A 20,660-nucleotide genomic window follows, 5' to 3' on the forward strand; every position below is an offset into this window, starting at 1 on the left:
TTTCATTGATTCTTGCATCCAACAACACAACAAGATGACATTTAATAATAATAATAGTAATTTAAGCACCTTATTATGTAGCCGAATCTGTGCTGGTTTGTATAGACCCATTTTCAGTTGGTAAACATGGTGACGTTTTTCTGTGGGCGGAGCTTAGGTGGTTGCAGAATGATCCCTCTGGCCGCTTCCCTAACGTTAGTTTGCAAGTTTTGTTAGCTTGTTTTTTAACAATGACTGGAGAAAATCCGATTTTATCTTAATGTGCAAGGTCACTCACTGTCCAGGACCGCGATTGTTATTTGCAAAAGTTAATTTTAACAGACTGAACCAGATTGGCTGACCCGTACACGCTCAGGCAATGGATGGACGATCTGACTGGATTAACGTTAACGCTAGGCTCAGTCCTACACCTATCCGATGGAGAAACTAAACGTAAAGACATACTGGGGTCATATAAATCTTTAGATGCCTATAACTATGTGATGAATTGTCATGTACAAGACTTGTGTGGTACGATCCGCAGTTCTGCCTAGCCAGCGCCAAGAAGACGTCAATGTAAAGAGTGACATTACGGTGCAATTTTAATGATGTGAATATTTTCTAGAAATAAAAATTCCAGATACAGCATATTCATTTTCATTGATTCTTGCACCCAACAACACAACAAGATGACATTTAATAATAATAATAGTAATTTAATCTCCTTAGTATGTAGCCGAATCTGTGCTGGTTTGTATTGGCCGCCTGCAGTTTTCCCTTTGTTTTGCCTCCAGCTAGCGCCGTGACGTAATTGTGACGTCGGCTCGAAATTGGTCTATACAATCGTTTTTAAATCGATAAACTCCTTTTGTGTCAAATTATTGATTTATTTGGTAGGTAGCCATGTAATAAGCGGGGTAATGTAGTAACCGCCTCGCTCTACAGTGTCACAATATCCTTCAGAAATCCTTCAAATATGATGATTTCTTCCTATTATTATTAATGTTGAAAACAGTCGTACTGCTTAATATTTTTTTAAAGATTTTGTGATGAATAAAAAGTTCAAAATAACAGTATTTAGTTGAAATAGAAATCTTTGTAACATAAATTTCTTTACTGACACTTTTGATCAATTTAATGCATCCTTGCTGAATTACAGATTTATTATAAAAAACATTTGAACTGTAGTAAACTAGTTAATTTGAGTCAGTTGTGTTAGATTTGTTTTAGTTTTCATTAATAATAACACTATTGAGTAAAAGTCTCGCACACATCTCCGTAAGCACTTCAAATCTGCTGATGTTCTTGCTGTTGTTGAAGCTTTAGCTCAATGTCGAGATGAGTAAATCAAAGAGCGTGTGTATAAATTTCTAATCTCTTGCACGTCTAGATTTATTCCCTCAATAAGAAAGCTTTATAACAGTGTTTGTGTCTGCGCCACCCCTCTTTTAATGCAGTAATGCACTCAAAGTGTCATTGATAGGATATAATGGCTTTTAATGGCTCCCGGTGAAACGGCAGCGCCTTTGCAGTCCAAGGGCATCATTTAGCTCGTGGCCCCGGGGCGCTCGGGACTAGGGTCATTGCTGATGACTAATAGCCCCGAGCCAAACAGTGCGAACGGTTTATGATGCAGGAAAATGAATAAGATGGCTTCCTTGATGAACAGCCAGCAATAACAGGATTTGAAAGATAAACTGCCCCCTCCCCCCCACCAACCCCAATGAAAATCACATCTCTGAAATTCATGACTCATATTTTAGGGTTGGTGAATGATGAAAGCTCTGACGTTAACAGGCACAATAAAACATTCTTGTTGGGGCATCAGTGGATCCGCACCACCTCGCCTTCCTTTACATCTGATACGCGATGCCGCAACAATCTTAGCTGCAAAAACACGCTTGCTGAACTCGAGCATAGGAGACTTTAATCACTGCCATATGTGCCCTCCGCTTTCACATCCGCGACACATAACAAATAGACGCTCGCATTCCTCCCTCCCTGGCAGCATTTATTTAAAGGTCAAAATGTAATACTTCTCTGATGAAATATTTACACTACCGCAATAAATCAAACAATCGAGAAAAGGAAAAAATAATGAAAAGGAGGGAGGAGGCAAGAAAGGTGGACTTTGGAAGGAGAGCTTGTTGCGCATCCGCTGAATTGATCCGTCTCTAGGCCTCGGCTGCGATTGTTTCATGTTTATGCATATTTCATTTGGCACAGAGTCGCTAGTCCACAGTAATGCGTTAACTCTGAGATGGATCCGTGTAATGGATCTTTCTGTCCACAGCTTAACTACCGCAGAGACCCCTGTGGACTCGATTCAGGGAGATGGGTTTGAAACTTTGATTCATGAGGAGTATCAGGGGCGTGCTGTGATTGAAGCATAATTAAACCGCTATATCCTCTGCACTTAGAAACAAATGGATTGTGCAACGTTCTGATTGCAATGCAGCTTTCAGGGATCCATCAGTGAGAGGCTTTGCCATAAACAAGGCTGAAAGAAAGGAGAGATTAAATGGAAGCTACGAGCCTAAGTTTCCCTGTGTACCCTTTTAATGTTCCAGGTTCAATGCAGTTATTCAAACTTGGCTTACAAAATAAATACACATTATTACACAAAAGCAGCTATAGTAATTTGCATACTAAACTCTGTTGCTTGTTACAGGTTGAGGATGCTGGGTTTTCTCTTAATCACCCTAACCAGTACTTCACTGAGAGTCATAAGCTTCTGGGTGGAGGCCGGGACATCAAGAAAGAAGTTGAAACGTCACAAAGAAGCCAGGAAAATCCATCAAACATGTCCCGTCCATCTCAGGAAAGCTCCAAACAGGCCCATGAGGAGATGGGGGATTTAGATTCCTTCTTCCAGGATGAATGATTTTGTAGAACTTAAAATCTGGGATGAATACACCATATAGGGCCCTTACTTGCATTCATTATATTTGATATAAATTGTTTCCAATGTTCAAAAAGTTTGATCTGGTTGTATTTTCCTTATCTTTGTGGTGATAAGATAATTTTTCAGATTACGTGTTTTTTTTTAAATTGAATATAATAAATAACTTTCATTTTTCATAAAAGCATTTTCTGTTTTTACTTTTTATTTTAATTATAACCAGCACTGATAACTCACCTCCACCTATTTAGTAATCAGTGTAATGAACATCTGCTCAGTCTCTTTCTTCCTGCTGGTACAGTGATGTCTTGACATACATTATCCTTCAAAAGTTTGGGAGTCAGTTTAAGAAGTTTTTAGTTTTAAAGTAATACTTTTATTTATCAAGAAAGTATTATAGTAATTAAAAGTGATAGTAAAGATATGTATAATAAATGCTGTTATAATAAATCCTGAAAAAAGTAAATATCAATCAGCACAACTGTTTTCAACATTGATGATAAGAAATGTTTCTTCAGCAACAAATCAGCAAATCTAAAAGATTGTGATGTGACCCTAAATACTGGAGTAATGATGCTAAAAAAAAATCAGCTTTGCAATCACAAGAAAAAATTACATTTGAAAAAAATCAATTAAAATACATAACAGTTATTTTAAATTGTAATTTCCCTTTCAAGGGAACTCGAGCTGCATCAAGCTGTGGGAACGCCTCTGCGTGTGTGCGTCATGAAGCACGTATGGAATCAGTCCAATGGAGAGACGGAACGTCATAGGCGGGTGAGGTCATCGACCGGGAAACTATAAAGCACCCCCAAAACACAAGCGCGACAGCTTCTTTGCCTTCAGTAATCGCTATATGTGGATCTATCTCAAGTGTTTTTGTCTGTCACTAAGCAGGAGTTTCACTATTTCAAAAAACTATATATATATTATATTGAGAGACAATGGCGAGCGAACAACAATTTAAGAAGTGTGTTCCTCCCTGCTCGCGCTATTTAATGAGTGGGGATACACACATCTTATGTGTTTGTTTGGGAGTGCAGCATGCCCAGTCAGCTCTCGAGGGGGCTGATTGTGAGCATTGCGAGCGTTTGCCTCTTAGAACGCTCCGCTCCCGCCGATCACTCTTTGAGGAGAGTCCCGCTTAGGCCGAGGCTGAGCGGCGACATCATTCGTGGGGATCGCAGATGGATCTAACAGCGGGGCTTGAGACGGGCTCTGCCCTATCCCAGCCCTTACCTGTTAGATCCAGTGCCTCAGTCTCGGGTTCGGAAGCACGCTCTGCGGTTTCTTCCCCCCGAACTGAGGCCCCAGTACGGCAACTATCCAGTTCTGAGGATCTGGATGTTGTTAGTCTGAATGCGGGAGATGTCGATGATTCGCCATCTCGCTCTCCCGAAAGTGAGGAGCTTATGGAGGTGCTCACTCGTGCTGTTTCTAAATTAAGCATCGTAGTTCGCGAACCGCATCAGGCTGCAGATTTATCTCTGCGCGCCACCAAGGAGTCGGCCAAGCTAATGGGCCGTACTATGGCAGCCCTGGTGGCCGCAGAGAGGCATCTATGGTTAAATCTCTCTGGTATGAAAGAAAAAGACAAAGCTTTTCTTTTGGACGCTCCGCTCTCTCCTCATGGTCTTTTTGGTGATTCTGTCAATACTGTCATAGATAGATTTCAGGAAGAGAAGAAACAGTCGGCAGCGTTTCAGAAATTTATGCCTCTTAAAATTCATGTCCCCGGTACTGCTGGGCGGGAGCAGTCCAGGCCGTCAGTCAGCTCCTCACATAGGGCGTAACAGAAGCAGAGTGTCGCGTCTCGCGCTCCCCCTTCCAAACAGTGGGACCAGACGCGGCACTCTCAGCCGAAGTCTTCTGGCAAAACTGATCTGAGGACAGTTATTATGGCTAAGAAGGCTTCGGCAAAGAGGAAGGGTGAGGATGGTCCCTGCCGTGGGAGAGAGGTGTTCACCGCATTACACGGTAACCGCTCTTCTTCGGTGCCCTCAGGGGCCCGTTCTGCCAACCCCGCCTTCATGCCGGGGCACAGACGGTCCTAGCGAGCGCTTTCCCGAGGGACGCAAACCCACTCTGAGGAGGGTCTCAGAGCAGTTAAGCCAGTCGTTCCCTGCTGGTGCGCCGTTACAGGGCGTTGCGTTTGCTGCTCAAGTTACAGCAGAGGCCAGTCTCGAGAGACTGGTACCCTTAGTAGTATTTCTGGCAGACTGGAAAAGCCTTCCAAAAATATCTCAGTGGGTTCTGCACACAGTAAAAAAGAGTTATACTATCCAATTCAGGTGTCATCCACCAAAATTCAGAGGGGTTCTGCCCACAGTGGTGGGCCCCGAGCAGGCTCTGGTAATGGAACAAGAGGTGAAAGCGCTCCTTCAAAAGGGGGCTATAGAACGGGTTCCTCCTCCCAGGTTGGGGTCAGGTTTTTACAGCCGATATTTCATCGTTCCAAAGAAGGATGGGGGGTTGCGTCCAATTTTAGATCTGCGCCTGTTGAATCGCTCGGTAGGGAAGCTAAAATTCAAGATGCTCACTATCAAGCAGATCGTGTCACAAATCAGATCCGAGGACTGGTTTGTCACGATAGATCTGAAGGACGCGTACTTCCATATTTCCATCCTTCCACAACACAGGAAGTTCCTGAGGTTCGCCGTCGGGGGCGAGGCGTACCAGTACAAGGTTCTTCCATTTGGCCTAGCTTTATCTCTCCGCACTTTCACGAAATGCATGGATGCAGCTTTAGCGCCCCTGAGGTTTCAGGGCATTCGTATCCTCAATTACATCGACGATTGGTTGATTTGAGCTCAGACAGAGCAGATGGCGGTTCAGCATCGAGATGATGTTCTCGCTCTTATGAGAAAGTTGGGGTTGAGGCCGAACGCAAAGAAAAGTTTATTATCTCCTTCTCAGAAGACCACTTTTCTGGGTGTCGTTTGGGATTCGATCTCGATGCGGGCGCGACTTTCTCCGACCTGCATCGCTTCGATTCTTTCAGCTATGAAACAAGTAAAGCTAGGCCAGCTACTCACTGTAAAACAGTTTCAGAGACTGTTGGGTCTGATGGCAGCAGCGTCCAACGTTATACCTTGCGGCCTGTTGTACATGAGACCACTGCAGTGGTGGCTCCGGACCAAGGGATTCTCCCTGAGGGGAAATCCCCTCCGCCAGATCAAAGTCACGCGGCGCTGCCTTCGTGCTCTGGTCATGTGGAAAGAAACCTGGTTCCTATCCAAATGGCCTGTGTTGGGGGCTCTTTGTCGTCGCGTAACGCTAACGACGGATGCTTCCCTCACAGGGTGGGGGGTGGTCATGAGTGGTCGTCCAGCCCAAGGTCTGTGGCAGGACCATCATCTATCATGGCATATAAATTGTCTAGAGATGTTGGCGGTGTTCCAAGCTTTGATACACTTCCTAGCAGACCTCAGAGGTCATCATGTGTTAGTTCAGTCAGACAACATGTCGGTGGTCTCGTATATAAATCATCAGGGGGGCCTGCGGTCGCGTCCACTTTACAAGTTGGCCCGTCAGATCCTCCTGTGGTCCCAGGGGAAGTTACGGTCTCTGAGAGCTATGTATCTTCCTGGTTATTTGAATGTGGTAGCAGACTCCCTGTCGAGGCAGGGGCCGAGGCCGGGGGAATGGAGGCTCCACCCCGAGGTGGTGGAGCTCCTTTGGTTGAGTTTCGGTCGCGCCGAGGTGGACCTATTCACTTCCAAGGAGACAACGCACTGTCATCTGTGGTTCTCCATCAGTCAGCCAGCCCCTCTGGGGTTGGACGCTCTGGTACAGCCTTGGCCGAGGTCACGTCTGTATGCTTTTCCCCCGGTTGCTCTGCTACCAGGAGTTCTGGAGAGGGTTCGCCGGGACGGGGTCAGCCTACTTCTAGTAGCCCCGTTCTGGCCGGCCCGAGTATGGTTCGCGGACCTAATATCTCTGGACGGCTCTCCCTTGGAGATTCCGATCAGGTGGGATCTACTCTCTCAGGAGGGCGGTACGATATTTCACCCCGGCCCAGAGTTGTGGAAACTGTGGGCTTGGCCTCTGAGGGGGCCCAGCTCATAGAATCTGGTCTCTCAACTGAGGTTGTTGAGACCATCTTTCACTCCAGAGCTCCGTCCACGAGGAAGTTATATGCCCTGAAGTGGAAACTTTTCACTTCTTGGTGTGTAGAACACAGGCAGGACCCAGTTAACGGCCCAGTGGGTGCAGTGCTGGAGCTTCTGCAGGAGCGTTTCTCTGCAGGGTTATCCCCCTCCACACTAAAGGTGTATGTAGCGGCACTAGCTGCTTTCCATGTCCCTTTCAGTGGAGTTTCTCTTGGGAGACACCCACTTATAACTCACTTCCTTCGTGGCACTTTAAGGCTGAGGCCTGCAGTTCGTACGAGGGTGCCGACTTGGGATCTGGCCATTGTACTAGAGGGCCTTTCTTTGGCCCCCTTTGAACCTATTGAGGAAGTTTCTGAGAAATTTCTCACGTATAAAACTCTTTTTCTGCTTGCAATCTCCTCACTTAAGAGAATCGGAGATCTGCAGGCCCTGTCGGTTGCACCCTCGTGCCTGGAGTTTTCGCCTGGTATGGTTAAGGCTTTTCTATACCTTAGACCAGGTTATGTCCCTAAGGTCCCTAATAATGCGGTTAGACCTACAGTGCTGCAGGCTTTCTATCCTCCTCCTTTTGTGTCATCAGATCAGGAGAAACTTAACCTTCTCTGCCCGGTTAGGGCGTTAGACGCTTACGTCCACAGAGCTGCCCTGTGGAGGAAATCAGAACAATTATTTGTGTGCTTTGGGCCACACAGGAAAGGGTGTCCCGCGTCTAAACAGAGAATGAGCAAGTGGGTGGTTGAGGCCATCTCACTTGCTTATGAGTCTCCTGGTCAGCCTTCACCTTTGGCTGTACTAGGAGTATGGCTGCTTCTAAAGCATTGTTGTCAGGAGTATTGCTAAGTGATGTTTGTGATGCGGCTGGGTGGTCCTCACCGCATACATTTGTTAAGTTCTATGAATTGGACTTAAGTTCCACTCCTGGGGCGCAGGTGCTCTCGTCCTCTGTGCGCTAGTTCCCACATGACGGTCATTTGCTCCTATGGCGACAAGGGTATTGGCGTTCCCACAGCTTGACATAGCTCGAGTTCCCTTGAAAGGGAATGTCTCGGTTACGTATGTAACCCTAGTTCCCTGATAGGGAACGAGTCGCTGCGTCGTTTTGCCATACTCCCAGCATGCCCGTTAGCGCTTCCTTCAGGCCTATCAGAAGCTGTCGCGCTTGTGTTTTGGGGGTGCTTTATAGTTTCCTGGTCGATGACGTCACCCGCCTATGACGTTCCGTCTCTCCATTGGACTGATTCCATACGTGCTTCATGACGCACACACGCAGAGGCGTTCCCACAGCTTGACGCAACGTCTCGTTCCCTATCAGGGAACTAGGGTTACATACGTAACCGAGACGATTTCACAATATTGCTGTTCTACTGTGTTTGATCAAATAAATGCAGCCTTGGTAAGCATAATTGACTTGTCAAAAGTATTCAGTTGCTCATTTGGCCTCAAGGTACTGCTTTATTTGATTGTCCGTGTAGAAAATAAAAACAATACAGTAAGCGGATGAGATGAGGTGGGCGAAATTTAAGTGCCAAATACTTTGGATTTTCAGACTGAACCAGCTGTACTTTTCTCATTTAACCCTCTAGGCGCCACGGTCGAGTTTACTCGACAAGATGCGGCACTGAATAAAACGGCCGATTTTGTCAAATAGGGTGTCAAATTTCGTTCGACCTCCCCTGCACTAGATGGCAGACATGTCATACTTCCTCCCAGACTCAAAAAAACGTCATGCTTCTATACAAAATCTTCGAGCTAGAGCTCATTGAATCAGTGCGAAAAAAAGCGGAGCTAGTGTGAGAGTGAGACATTTTATCAGAGCAATATTGTCAAAGTCAGCGAGTATTTGCATTAGATTATTATTATTATTATAATTATTATTATTATTATTATAATTATTATTATCTAATGGCATCAATAAAGCTTACCCGCAATGATGTGTTGGGTCTTTTATTCGCGGACCCTGATTCTGAAGGGGAATATTTGCCTTCAGAAGATGACGGTGATTCTGAAAGTGAAACTATAGCCCTACACCAAGCACAAACGGTGAATCCTTTGCCCAATTTAGATGGTCCTTTGCCCAATGTCAGCGGTGGGAACAATGTTTCCCGGGGTCGGAGTGTTCATCGCAAAGTCAGCAGCCGTGTTAGTGTTGTGGGGAATGAGGCGGGAGATTTTTACCGCGCTAGCCATGTAGCTTTGTCTTCTGACTGTGTGCCTCCCCGCAATCGCGGCAACAGTATTGTGGTGGAGACTTTGTCTAATGCCACTGGGTATGTTAGACGAGGTCGAAGTATCCATAGGACAGTTAGGGGGCAACGTGGAGGCAGGGTGGGAAGTAGAAATGACAATGACAGTAGTCCGAGCTGTGCACACTCGGCGCGCGCGCGAGGCAGATCTGCCCGCGCTGCTCGTAGCAGGAGCAGAGGCGGTGTGACACGGGGCAGAGGGGCTATTATGCATAGTCTATCGCAAGCTGATGGGAATGCCGGCTTTGAGTACTTGGCCAGTGAGGATGAGTACCAAAGTTGGATCAAGCCCTTTGATCAGCCAAATGGATATCTGGGGGAAAGAGAACTCTCCAATGCCAATTCGCCCCTAGATTTTCTATCACTCTTTCTCTCTGATGATTTCTGGAATTTACTTGTAAATGAGACAAATCGCTACGCCCATCAGTTTTTAGCCTCCCATCAACTCCATCCACACTTCAGATTTCATCAATGGTCTGACGTAACTGTTAGTGAAATGAAAGCCTTCTTTTCTCTGCATTTGAGTATGGGTCTGATAGAGAAGTCAGAGTTGGAGGATTATTGGGCTGAATATTGGCCAACAGCAACACCTGGATTTGGCAAGGTGATGTCTAGGAATAGATTTGAGATGATTTTGTCTTTCCTTCACTTCACCAATAATGAGGAGTGTGTTGACAGGGGTCAGCCAGGGTATGACAGGCTATTCAAAATCCGCCCAATCATCAATTTGGTCATCCCCCGGTTTTCAGAAATGTATGGTCCATCTAAGCAGCTGTCATTGGATGAAATGACCATTGCGTTCAAAGGGAAATCAACACTAAAAATGTACAACCCAAACAAACCAGACAAATATGGCTACAAAGTATTTGTTCTGAGTGAAGCCAAGTCAGGCTATGTGCTGCAGTGGTCCATGTACACTGGACAAAGTAGGCCTAATGCATGCGATTTCGGTGCTACACACCTTATTGTGCGTGAGCTGATGGCCCCGTATACAGGGAAAGGGCATGAGGTGTACATGGACAGCTATTACACCTCGCCAGCCATAGCAGATGAGCTGGCAAGCAATGATTCGGGTTTGTGTGGGACTGTCAGCAGTAAGAGGAAGGGGATGCCAAAGGGCCTCACTAGTGAACAGTTACCGTTGAGCAAGGGAGATGACCCAGTGTTCATGAGGAAGGGGAAAATGCTAGCTTGTGCGTGGCATGATACAAAGCGCCTCACAATGCTCTCTACACTGCATTCCAACACATGTGTCAGAAAGCGCATCAGGACCAAACACACTGATAGTGGCTATAGGGAGATAAATAGGCCTGTTTGTGTTGATGACTACAATTCGTTCATGGGGGGTGTCGACACAGCAGACCAGAGAATGAAGACCTACCTCTTTCCCCATCGGTCAAGGAAATGGTATCACAGAATTTTCAATGCCATTCTCAGTGTAAGCATGGTGAATGCCCACATCATTTACTGCAGCTGCACTGCTGCTCCTCACAAGCCCCTGAAAGTCTTCGTGCAGGATGTCATCATTGCTTTACTGGAAGGCTTCTCTAAGAAAGAGAGCAACAAAGGCCGAAAGTCGTCCTCACTGGGAGACTTGCCACAGAGACTCACTGAGCGCCACTTTATCTGCCAGGCTGATGGTTACCCAGATTGTGTAGTTTGTTCTGATCGGACCCGCCCTAAAGGCCGCCGTCAGACAAAATACATGTGCAGGCAGTGTGGGGTGGGTCTTTGTGTTGTGCCTTGCAATGAGAGGTACCACACCATGAAACACTACAAGAAATGTCACCTGGATGGATAGAGAGTCATTATCTCTACAGCAAAAGGCCTGCTACATAAATTCTTTTTTTTTTTGTCTGCCATTTATTAGTAATGATTTACACTGTTGATTTACTATCTATTTCCCTGACCATTTAGTAGTGTACAATATGTGTTCTTTTTTGTGTGTTCATGTCCTTGTGATGTGTGCGTCTTTGTCAGCTAAAAAAAACAAACAAACAAAAACATCAACAAAAACCACAAAAAGAAAAAAAAAATACTAACATTGTCTCTTGTCTTGTCTCAACTGTCTCTCGTCTTGTCTCGTCATCTCACTCATGATCTGTGCCTTGCCGTGGCGAGTGAGCTTTTGAACTAAACAGGTCTTGTCTACTTGTGTTTGTGTGTCATATGAATTATATATGTGCCCCATACATGGAATCAGAGTGCCTACTGTATATAGTAAATGGAAAATCTCTACAGCAAAAGGCCAACCATGCATTCGGTTTGTTTCTACCATTTATTAGTAATGATTTACACTGTTTATTTACTACTTACTATTTACATGAGCATTCAGTATTGTGCAATATAGCATACAGAAGGTGAGGGACATTTTGGGGGGAAAGAAGTGCTGCATTTTATCATTTAAATATGTGACTTTTCATGAAAATTCTATAATCCAAGATGGCCGCCACCATATGACATCATAATATGCAAATTAGATGGGAAAGTGTAATCCCTACATAAACTTTGGGTCATCCTTAATATTTCTCTAATTTACAGAAAGTCCATATCTTTTATCATTTTTAAGATATAGCCTTTTGAAATTAAGATGTCAAAATCAAACGTTTTAGGAAAAAACCTCTGGCGCCTAAAGGGTTAAATGACAAATCTGAATGTAAAATGAAAAACCTTGATTCCTCTTCCTTGCTCATGCTGGAGGAAGAAGGAAAGCGGAGTTATATTATATTACAGCAAATCCTCAAGGACATGAAGGATGTTGATTTTGGCCTCACAGGAGGTGCTTTCCATTCAGTGCTCACATTAAAGCTATCTGTAAACCCTTCATCCTAACTTCTGACTCTTAAACATAATTGCGCTTGAAATGAACATTTATTTTGAATGTCAAGCATCATTAAGTGGAGCAGCATTTGTTCTTTGCATGCAACAAACAATGTTTCTAAATGTCTGTTGTGGCGGTGCCATTGCTATGCAGTCACATTGTTTTCTTCTGAAGACGTCCTTGAACATTGAAATATGTCCTTCACATGATCAAAACCCTCCTCCTCGTATTGCCTTACTTCTCGCTACCTCCGTAATGGTTTAGTTCTTGCCTTCTCTTTCTTACTGTGTGCCCTGGACAAGCCAACATGCTAAATTTAGAGGCAATTAGAGGCACCGTGGAGTTAGACCTGCATTGTGAATGCAAATGCGTCCCCTTGGTAGGGCAAAGACAAGTAATAGTTCCATTAAGGGACAAATTTAATGAATGCTCTTACCTTTGAGTGTGCATATGGTTTCAGCCCAATTATTATTCTCCAAATGTGTGCACACTACTTTGTTATTCTGGGTTAATAAATAAATATATATTCGTGTTCCGAAGATGAACGAAGGTCTTATGGGGTTGGAACAACATGAGGGTGAGTAAATACTGACAGAATTTTCATTTTTGGGTGAACTATCCCTTTAACCCCAAATCACTAAAACATCCCGTGGTCTCTCTATGTTGACATAATCGTTTATTTGATGAGTCCAACAATCTGCTTTCAAAAGAATAACTCCCCTGCAGTTCAATGCATGACGAAGCATAATGATTAGTGGTGTAACACCTATACCCCTTTCATTTTGAATTGCAGGCAATACAAAAGCTCAAAGCATTGAAAACATTGTATTGCTGCATTCAGTCTTAACAGTAATGATGTTGAATGGAGAAAGCAAAAGAAATTTTATTCCCATGCTTTATGACAGACTGATTAGATATGAGGTTTATTTTATCCGACCTCGGGCCATAGTGTTGGGCTATGAAGCATGTAGTGACAGTAGAGCTGCACTGCCGGCTTTGCTTCATTCCTTCACCATGGCACACTAGCGGAATTAAATTAGCTTTGGAGTTTAAAAATGGAGCCTGACAGACAAGGGATTAGTGCAAAATAATATGCATCTGGATATAAGTAGTGCACAGCTGGGGTATTGACAGCAAGAGACCTTCATGTTTTATATTTGGTAGAGCTTGACTGCATTTGAGAAAGCCATATACCCTCTTACACCAGTGCACTGGTGCTGCTTTCACTATAGCCGATGAGATTGTAGGCATTAGCCGTATTACAGCAAATTTGACCTAAATTCAACATGTAAAAATGTATTTCCTGTTCATTGATGTGCTGAAATTTGCCACGGGATGTTGAATTCAACTGTCACACAACAGAAGAATCTAATTAAAATAGGTTTTGTAAGAAGAAAAAAAGCCTTTTTATTTCTACTTATTAGATGCGTTAATACTGACAAAACAATCCATTCAAACAAAAATATTTTCATTTCGCTACAAAACTGTCCACCATATTGTATTTAGATAAATATTGACATCGAAATATCGACATGAATTTCTTTCTTCTGCTGAAACCAAACAGTTGTCGCCACACATTGACTTGCATAGCATTTTTTTTTCTCTTCATACTATGGAAGTCAATGAGTCAATCAACTGTTTGGTTACTCACATTCTACAAAATATCTTCTTTTGTGTTCAGCAGAAGAAAGAAATTCATACATGTTTGGAACAACTTGAGGGGGAGTAAATGATGACAATTTTCATGGGTGAACTATCCATTTAATGCATATTTGCTGAATAAAAAATAAATCTTACTGACCCCAAACTTTTGAATATAAAATGTTTGAATATGCTGAAAAAGAAAATAGTTACAGCAGTGTATGAATACATTTTTACATCCTGTTTGCAACCTCATTTCAACTTAATTCAAATTTAAAAAGGCATTCTTAGTTTTAATTCTGATTGGTGAATGTACCCTGAACCCTGCATTATCAAGCATATCTTCTGCACATAATATGCTTCAAATGCTTTGTGGAAGTGAGGCCAGTTGAGGATAGTGCATATGATGGAGGAAATGAAACCTAATGTATTCAATGACGTGCCTGTCCGTGCTTAGAAGCGGTGATGCTTTTTACCTGCCTGCATGTAGGGATCATTTCTGTCCATTAATCTTGGGAAAGTGAGATAAATGGGTTTTGTTGGTTTACGTGTATTTACAAGTGTATAGAGTTGAGTGAAATGTAGCCTAATTGTTATGCTATTTTTTAGAACCACATTCTTTCTCCTATGCTTTCGTATTTTTTTAGGTATGTATAAGTCAGCTGTCAGTCATTTGGGTGCATTAGCGACGGACGTGCTGTATTTGATAGGGAACTTTCTGTAATGAACCCTGCCCAGTGGTTTATATAAAACATGACCTTGATGAGTTGAAGGGTGCAGAGCATGCGGTCCTTCTCTGTGGACACCAAATGGTCTCCTGCCACAGGATGGTAATTAGTTCCATTTGTCAGTCTTTCATGAGGTTAATATCTGAGAATGGCCTGCCTGAGACTGGGACAGATGCAGTTGGCAACATGAGGTAACAGAAGTAGCCTACTTACTCTAGCTCTACACATTCGGAACTCAAAATCTTTCTTCAACCTTTATCTCAATAGCTTTAAAGGGATAATTTCCCCAAAAATAAAAATGGTGTCATCATTTACTCACCCTCATGTCATTCCAAACCTGTATGACTTAGGGGAGAGCGGAGCACAACCTAACGCGGGGTTAGTTGTAACACACTTGTTTTAAATACTTCCACACATTCTAGCATGATGAAACTTAGTGTATTTACTTGTTCCATATCAACACTATACAGAAAAAATTGTGCCAATATACAGAAATCTTTGGAAAATATCACTGAACATTTATTTAACAATAGCGTTCATTTTTCATCTCTGTGTTTGGTTTTTATTTAAAATTAGACAAATCTGAAATTATTTTAATCTCCAATCTGTTATTTAAAAGTTGAGATGATTGTTTAATGAGCAAAACCAGCAGAAGACATTTGCCGGGTTTAAATCCCAGTTGTGCAGGTGAGGCATGTTGTAACACTTCGTTACAATGTGCCCCTATTAGAACTATGATGTTCTATTCTATACTTTTATGAATTCTATTGAGAAGCCATGAGAAAAGGCGAATAAAGTCAATGTTCAGAAATGATTAATTATTAATTGATGTTTTGAACTATGCTGAATACCTGTTATTTGCGATGTGTTTGTTGTCAAACGCACATTTTTTTATTTTTAATTATTAAAAAATGCCATTCTTTTATATGAAAAACGTAATATTTGTATTTTATTTTGAAAATATTTTAATATTTCTTGTAAATTCTTTTGATTAGATCAGATTACATTTTAAGCTGTAATATGGTCATGTTACAACGTACCCCACCTATGGGGCATGTTGTCACATTTCACTTCCAATCTTTCAGGGTAAATCGAGAGTATTTAAGTATTTAAGCTGTATTAATGAAACAAAACCACATACTTATTACACAATTAACCAGAAAATGTACTGCACATGTGGGGAATTAATGTAGAAAAAAATAAATACTGTGATGTATTGTATGGAGACAAATACTGTGAAATGGAGAAAGTCAAAATGCGTTAGGTTGTGTCCCGCTCCCCCCCCACTTCTCCAGTAGAAAGCAGAAACTAAATTCTGTAAATAATGACAGATTTTTGGGTGCAGCTGTCCCATTAAATATCAAAAAGTATGTTGCAGTAAGAACTTACCAAGAATTTTGATTTGCTTTTTTGAACATTATTCGAAAAGCATACCTGTTGCAACATTTTTGCAAAACGCTGTTGCGTCTATCACGTTTCGCGACAGTTTCTAAGTTAAATGTCCAGTGAGTGGCTGGCGCTAAAAGTGTGTTTAGTTTTTTCCGGAACACATGAACGTGAATATGGAAACGTTTGCGGAGTTTGTACTTATTAGCTACTGCAGTTCTGAATTGAAATGTCCGGTTTGTGGCGCTAAAACATTAATGGTCCAGTCCATCACGTTTTAAAATAACGTAGGCTACACAGTCTATACCCAAAACTCTTGAAACTTGTGATTAGACAAAATAGTTCCGGTGTCTATTAAAAGGAAAGGAATGTACTTGGTGAGACACAGCTGTGCTTGCTTTATAATCTTGTGCATGATATCAGTCAAGAAACATTTCTGTTGATGACTGGGTATTTGAGCCATACTGACAGGACTGTGGTGTTACATGAGGCAAAAAGGTGACTGTTTAAGCCTCAGGGGGTTTGTCAAGTTTATTAATTTAGGTTTAGTGGAATCTCATGTTGTGTTATATCATTTGAAAAGGCTTCTTTTTTTTTCTTTTCTCCAGCTCAAGAAGGGGTGTAACACTAATGATTAAACCCATCTGTGCAGCTGTTTACTTTGAACTCATGACCACAAAGCCTCTAACTGTGGCTCCATCATTTAAAATATTATTTAGCATTCTGTTGTTTTCATGGACAAAGCCCTCTATGGTTTCCTGTGCTCTGCCAGTAGCAACCTCCCTTATCTTGATGTGTAGGACTCTTTGTGGTAGCTTTTATCGACTCGAAGTGCAATTTCTCCACCTCTAATCTTGCAGAAAGTAAGCTTGAAATGTCATAGATAAGCACTTTTTGGAAGTTGTTTGTGGCCTAGAGGGAATAATTTGGTATTCTCAGGCATTCCACCTTGGTGTTAGCGATGAAGTATGGAGACCGGCATTTTTACAGAAGTGTTTTGATTCACTGTGCTTTAGCCATGCTCAGGCATAGGATATTCGGAAAAGGGTAAAACAGTTTATCATGTAGGTTTTTGTGTTTTTGTCTTTCGAAACAAACAAACAAACCGTCCTATCTATGAATAATAAATATGGGTGTGTAAACATTTCCAAATTGGAATGGGCTGAGAGGTATTTGGCCCTGTTTTTCTTATCTACAGTTTCTGGGTATGGAAGGAGCGAGAAAAAAAAACTGAACAAACAAAGAAATTTTCAGATGACAGATTCAGGCTCATTTTTTTTCCTCATTACATTGGTGTATTTTCACAGCTAAATTGCTTTTACTGGTGCATGAAATTTATAGACGAATCCTGCCTTGTCGGATTGTTGGGGTGGGGTGGGGGGTTGATCTATTAAACTGATGTGAAATATCCTGCAACCACTTCTACACTCCACCTTGTACCTAATCTGTCTGGACATTGACTAATTAGCACGGGCCTCCGGTGCATTTTCCGGTCTTGAATGAATTGTACGCATCACACTGATGTTCTTTCTCTTCCTGTGGTTCCTCATAAATGTATTCACCTTTTCTCTGCTCAGAATCCATGCATAACAATAAGTGTGCTGTGAGTTGCATCTACTAATCTTTGGTTCTTTGACAGTTCGTCTCAATGTATGTGGGTGCTGGGAAGAGAAGTGTGTGTGTTTCAGGCAGCAGAGTGGAAGAGTATTTGATCATGTCTTTGACAATGCCTGTGACAGTGACAGCCTGCACTGCTGGTAGAAAAGCCAGTCAGACTAGAGCCTCTGCCGGCAGTTGTCGTTGCCTGGCGTTGGGGGTGGTTGGTTAGGCGTGATGCTCTGATCTGCACAGCACATCGATGATGAGTCTAAATCTTTGGAACGAGCTTAAATGTATTGTAGCCCATTTCCTCAGCCACACTGAAGTCCTAAGCATCTGTAGAGTCTAGGTATTTAAAGTCCCCTGTAGTCAATAATTTTATTCCTTAAAACTCATCTTTGATCACCAAAATTAAATATTTAAATATTTTTTCCTTGAAAAATGTTTTTCTTTATGCCTTAAAATGTATCCCTACACCCTTGCCTCATTTATACACGGTTCTATGAATATGCAAATTAGCCCCACCTCCATTCACTCACACCAGCTCAGAGATCCACTCGTTACCGATCACACGTTGACCTGATTGGTTACAAGGTAGTTTGAACACCAGCGGTTTCAAACCACGATTTTGAGACTGTCTTTGGTTCACTCAGTTTTAAGGAGAAAATACTCAGCAATGGTGCTGACTTATGAATTTGCACATGGTTTGTCTTAAAGCATATGAAAAAAAAAATCATATAGACATATAAACAATAAAAGCTTGATTTTCACTACAGGGGGACTTTAAAGTGCTGAAGGTTACATCTGAACCACTATAGAGGCATTGAGCAAGTTACAGCTACTGCAAGTAATACAATCCAATATGTATAAGAAATGATTGTGCTGCAGTCCAAATGTTCATCTTTTCTTACTTTAGAACACCTTATTTACAGTACCACCACTGGAGTATGACCTAATTTTGTATTTTTGGATGCTATATAGCAATGAAATGTAAGTAGGTAATTATTGCAAATACCAATGAAATGTAAGTAGGTCATTTTTGCAAAAGAAATACAGACCCTACAATACAGAGAAATACAAAAGAAATACAGACCCTGAAGCGAATCGCACTTAATATGTGTCTACATATCAAAGAAATAAATTAATGGACATGAAATATGAATGTATTTTTTTATTTGACCTGTTTGATATCTTAAAGTTTCCACAAAAATATAATTCATTATGTACAAAATTGACTTTGCAACAATATTATAGTAATATTAACACTGAAGTCATTTTTACTACAATCAATAACTGAGACACAAGATGCAAAAAGGGAGAGCAAGGCTATGATGTGATACAAGACACATGAAAGTAGCACCGGTTTGTTGCCCGGTGTTATACATTATTCCCCATTTACAACTGCATATATTATATATTTATATTGATATCTGACCAACTCCCATCTTGTGAGCTATTTTAAATGTTGGCAATTTTGTATGAATTTGTACAACTGGATTTGTATGAAGATAAGATTTTAAGAGAGAAAAAATAAGCATGAAGGTCCACTCCTAAACCTAACCCTTAGTGGGGTGTAATCAGATCTGTTGAAAACCAAAATGTCAAAGTTATGAACTGGCGTGAGTGTCAACACCTGACTGCGAATGTCACATGTGGTCAATCAGTATTCCAGGGAGCTGTGGAATAAACAAGTGATATCAAGCAATAGAGGAATCCATTCAAAGTCTGTAATCCAAACTTTCCAGCTACGTGTAACGTGACTACAATGGAGCAGTTGAAATGACATGCTCATACTAAGCTGCATATTACACACTTCTCTCTAATCTGTTTCCTCCTGAAGAGTGATCATTCCATGGCCTCCTCATTCTTTCAATAGCAGCAACATCATCATCTCACTGCCTCAAAACAAACACATGCCCAAAGAATATCCATTTACTTTGATCTACTGTATGAAGCGCATAATTAATCTTATTGTTTGCTGTGATTATCCATGGATGCACACGTATTTTTATTACCATAGTTATTGGGAAGAGATGCAGGTATTGTATTAAGCAGTTGTGTACAGTAGCTGAAAAACAGAATGTGTACGTGTGAAATAATAAGGCCCATTGAGAGACTGAATAGAATTGAATGAAATGCAAGGATGGCAACCGTGTCATTTTAGGATATTTTCGATCATTACTCATTCGTTCGTGATTCCTGGGTTCTGTCCTACTATATAAAGCAGATTGTACATTAAATTAAATTTAAATAAACATTGCAAATGAATGTCAAAGAGGATCAACTGGTTCTCTACCTATCATATCAGTTTATTTCATCTGCGGTCCTAAAGAAACACAGTTAGATTAATGGGTTCCTTCAAGCACAAAATGTGTGATCTTCCCATCAGAAAACTGGGAAAGTGATAATATTCTATTTACAAGCATGTGGATTTCAGAAGGTATTGTTCTGCTTAATAAAAATCCAAGCAGAAGGTGAATCAAAACCCATTTATGAATTTCTAAGTCTCAGTCTTAGACCATGAAGACAAGCAGTTGTAGTGATTTCCTTTGGATTTCTAATGCTGAATAGCAGCCCAGAGGGGGTCATTTTTCATCAAGTCTATAATATGTACATGGCTTTACTGCGGATTCTGAAAATTTCTACTTTCGACCGTACGTATTGGTTTAATTTTGTTGTGCGTTGATTTAAAATTGCATTGAGTTACTCACTAGTCTTACATAAATTGAATGGTCCCTGAAGTTTGCTTGACGTCTCTAACCCAAAGACATTTATTAGACCCCCATATCGCATGGGAAATGTTTTACTAAATATAGTGCATTGAGATGCTCTTCATGAATTGAATTTGTCAGGCTAGAGCTTTGGGACTTGATTCTCTTGCATGCCAAATAGCTCTCAAACATGCTTTGCAATTATTGTCCAAGTCCCTGTCAAAGTATGCCAACAAATGCGTGATTGCGTTTACCCCGTATTTAAACATTCCATTTAAAATGAGCTCCAAGATGTTGGTGAAAGTTTTTTTTCCCTCTCAAAAACCATGTCTCTCAAAACCATGGTGCCGTAGCCATCCATACTCATTAATCACACTAGCTCGTGCTAATGTGGCGCCATCCCACCGGATGGGCAGTTCAAACTCTCATGAGGGAGAAAAGTGCAAATTTACAGTCGCCCCAATTTATTAATTGTACAATGTCATGACCTTTTCCATTTAAAGCATTCTTCAGCTCAATGGACAAATGGCAGCCA

General features: G+C 41.7%; 1 protein-coding gene across 4 annotated transcripts in view; it reads left to right on the forward strand.

Annotated features, from left to right (window-relative positions):
- The window catches only part of prim2 (DNA primase subunit 2), an 80,888-nt gene extending 77,823 nt beyond the window's left edge, over window positions 1-3,065 (forward strand). For 3 of the 4 annotated variants that reach the window (XM_077237129.1, XM_077237132.1, XM_077237130.1), the window contains one exon: window positions 2,651-3,065. In XM_077237129.1, coding sequence (XP_077093244.1) covers window positions 2,651-2,863 — 213 coding nt within the window. In that variant the 3' untranslated portion in view covers window positions 2,864-3,065. The remainder of the gene's footprint in view (window positions 1-2,650) is intronic. The other variant, XM_077237131.1, reaches the window with a different exon arrangement.
- Window positions 3,066-20,660: the final 17,595 nt, after the last annotated feature.

The sequence above is a fragment of the Siphateles boraxobius genome, unplaced genomic scaffold (genome assembly GCF_051911475.1).
Source record: "Siphateles boraxobius isolate OS27281-9 unplaced genomic scaffold, OSU_SipBor_1 20, whole genome shotgun sequence".
Taxonomy (NCBI): Eukaryota; Metazoa; Chordata; class Actinopteri; order Cypriniformes; family Leuciscidae; genus Siphateles; species Siphateles boraxobius.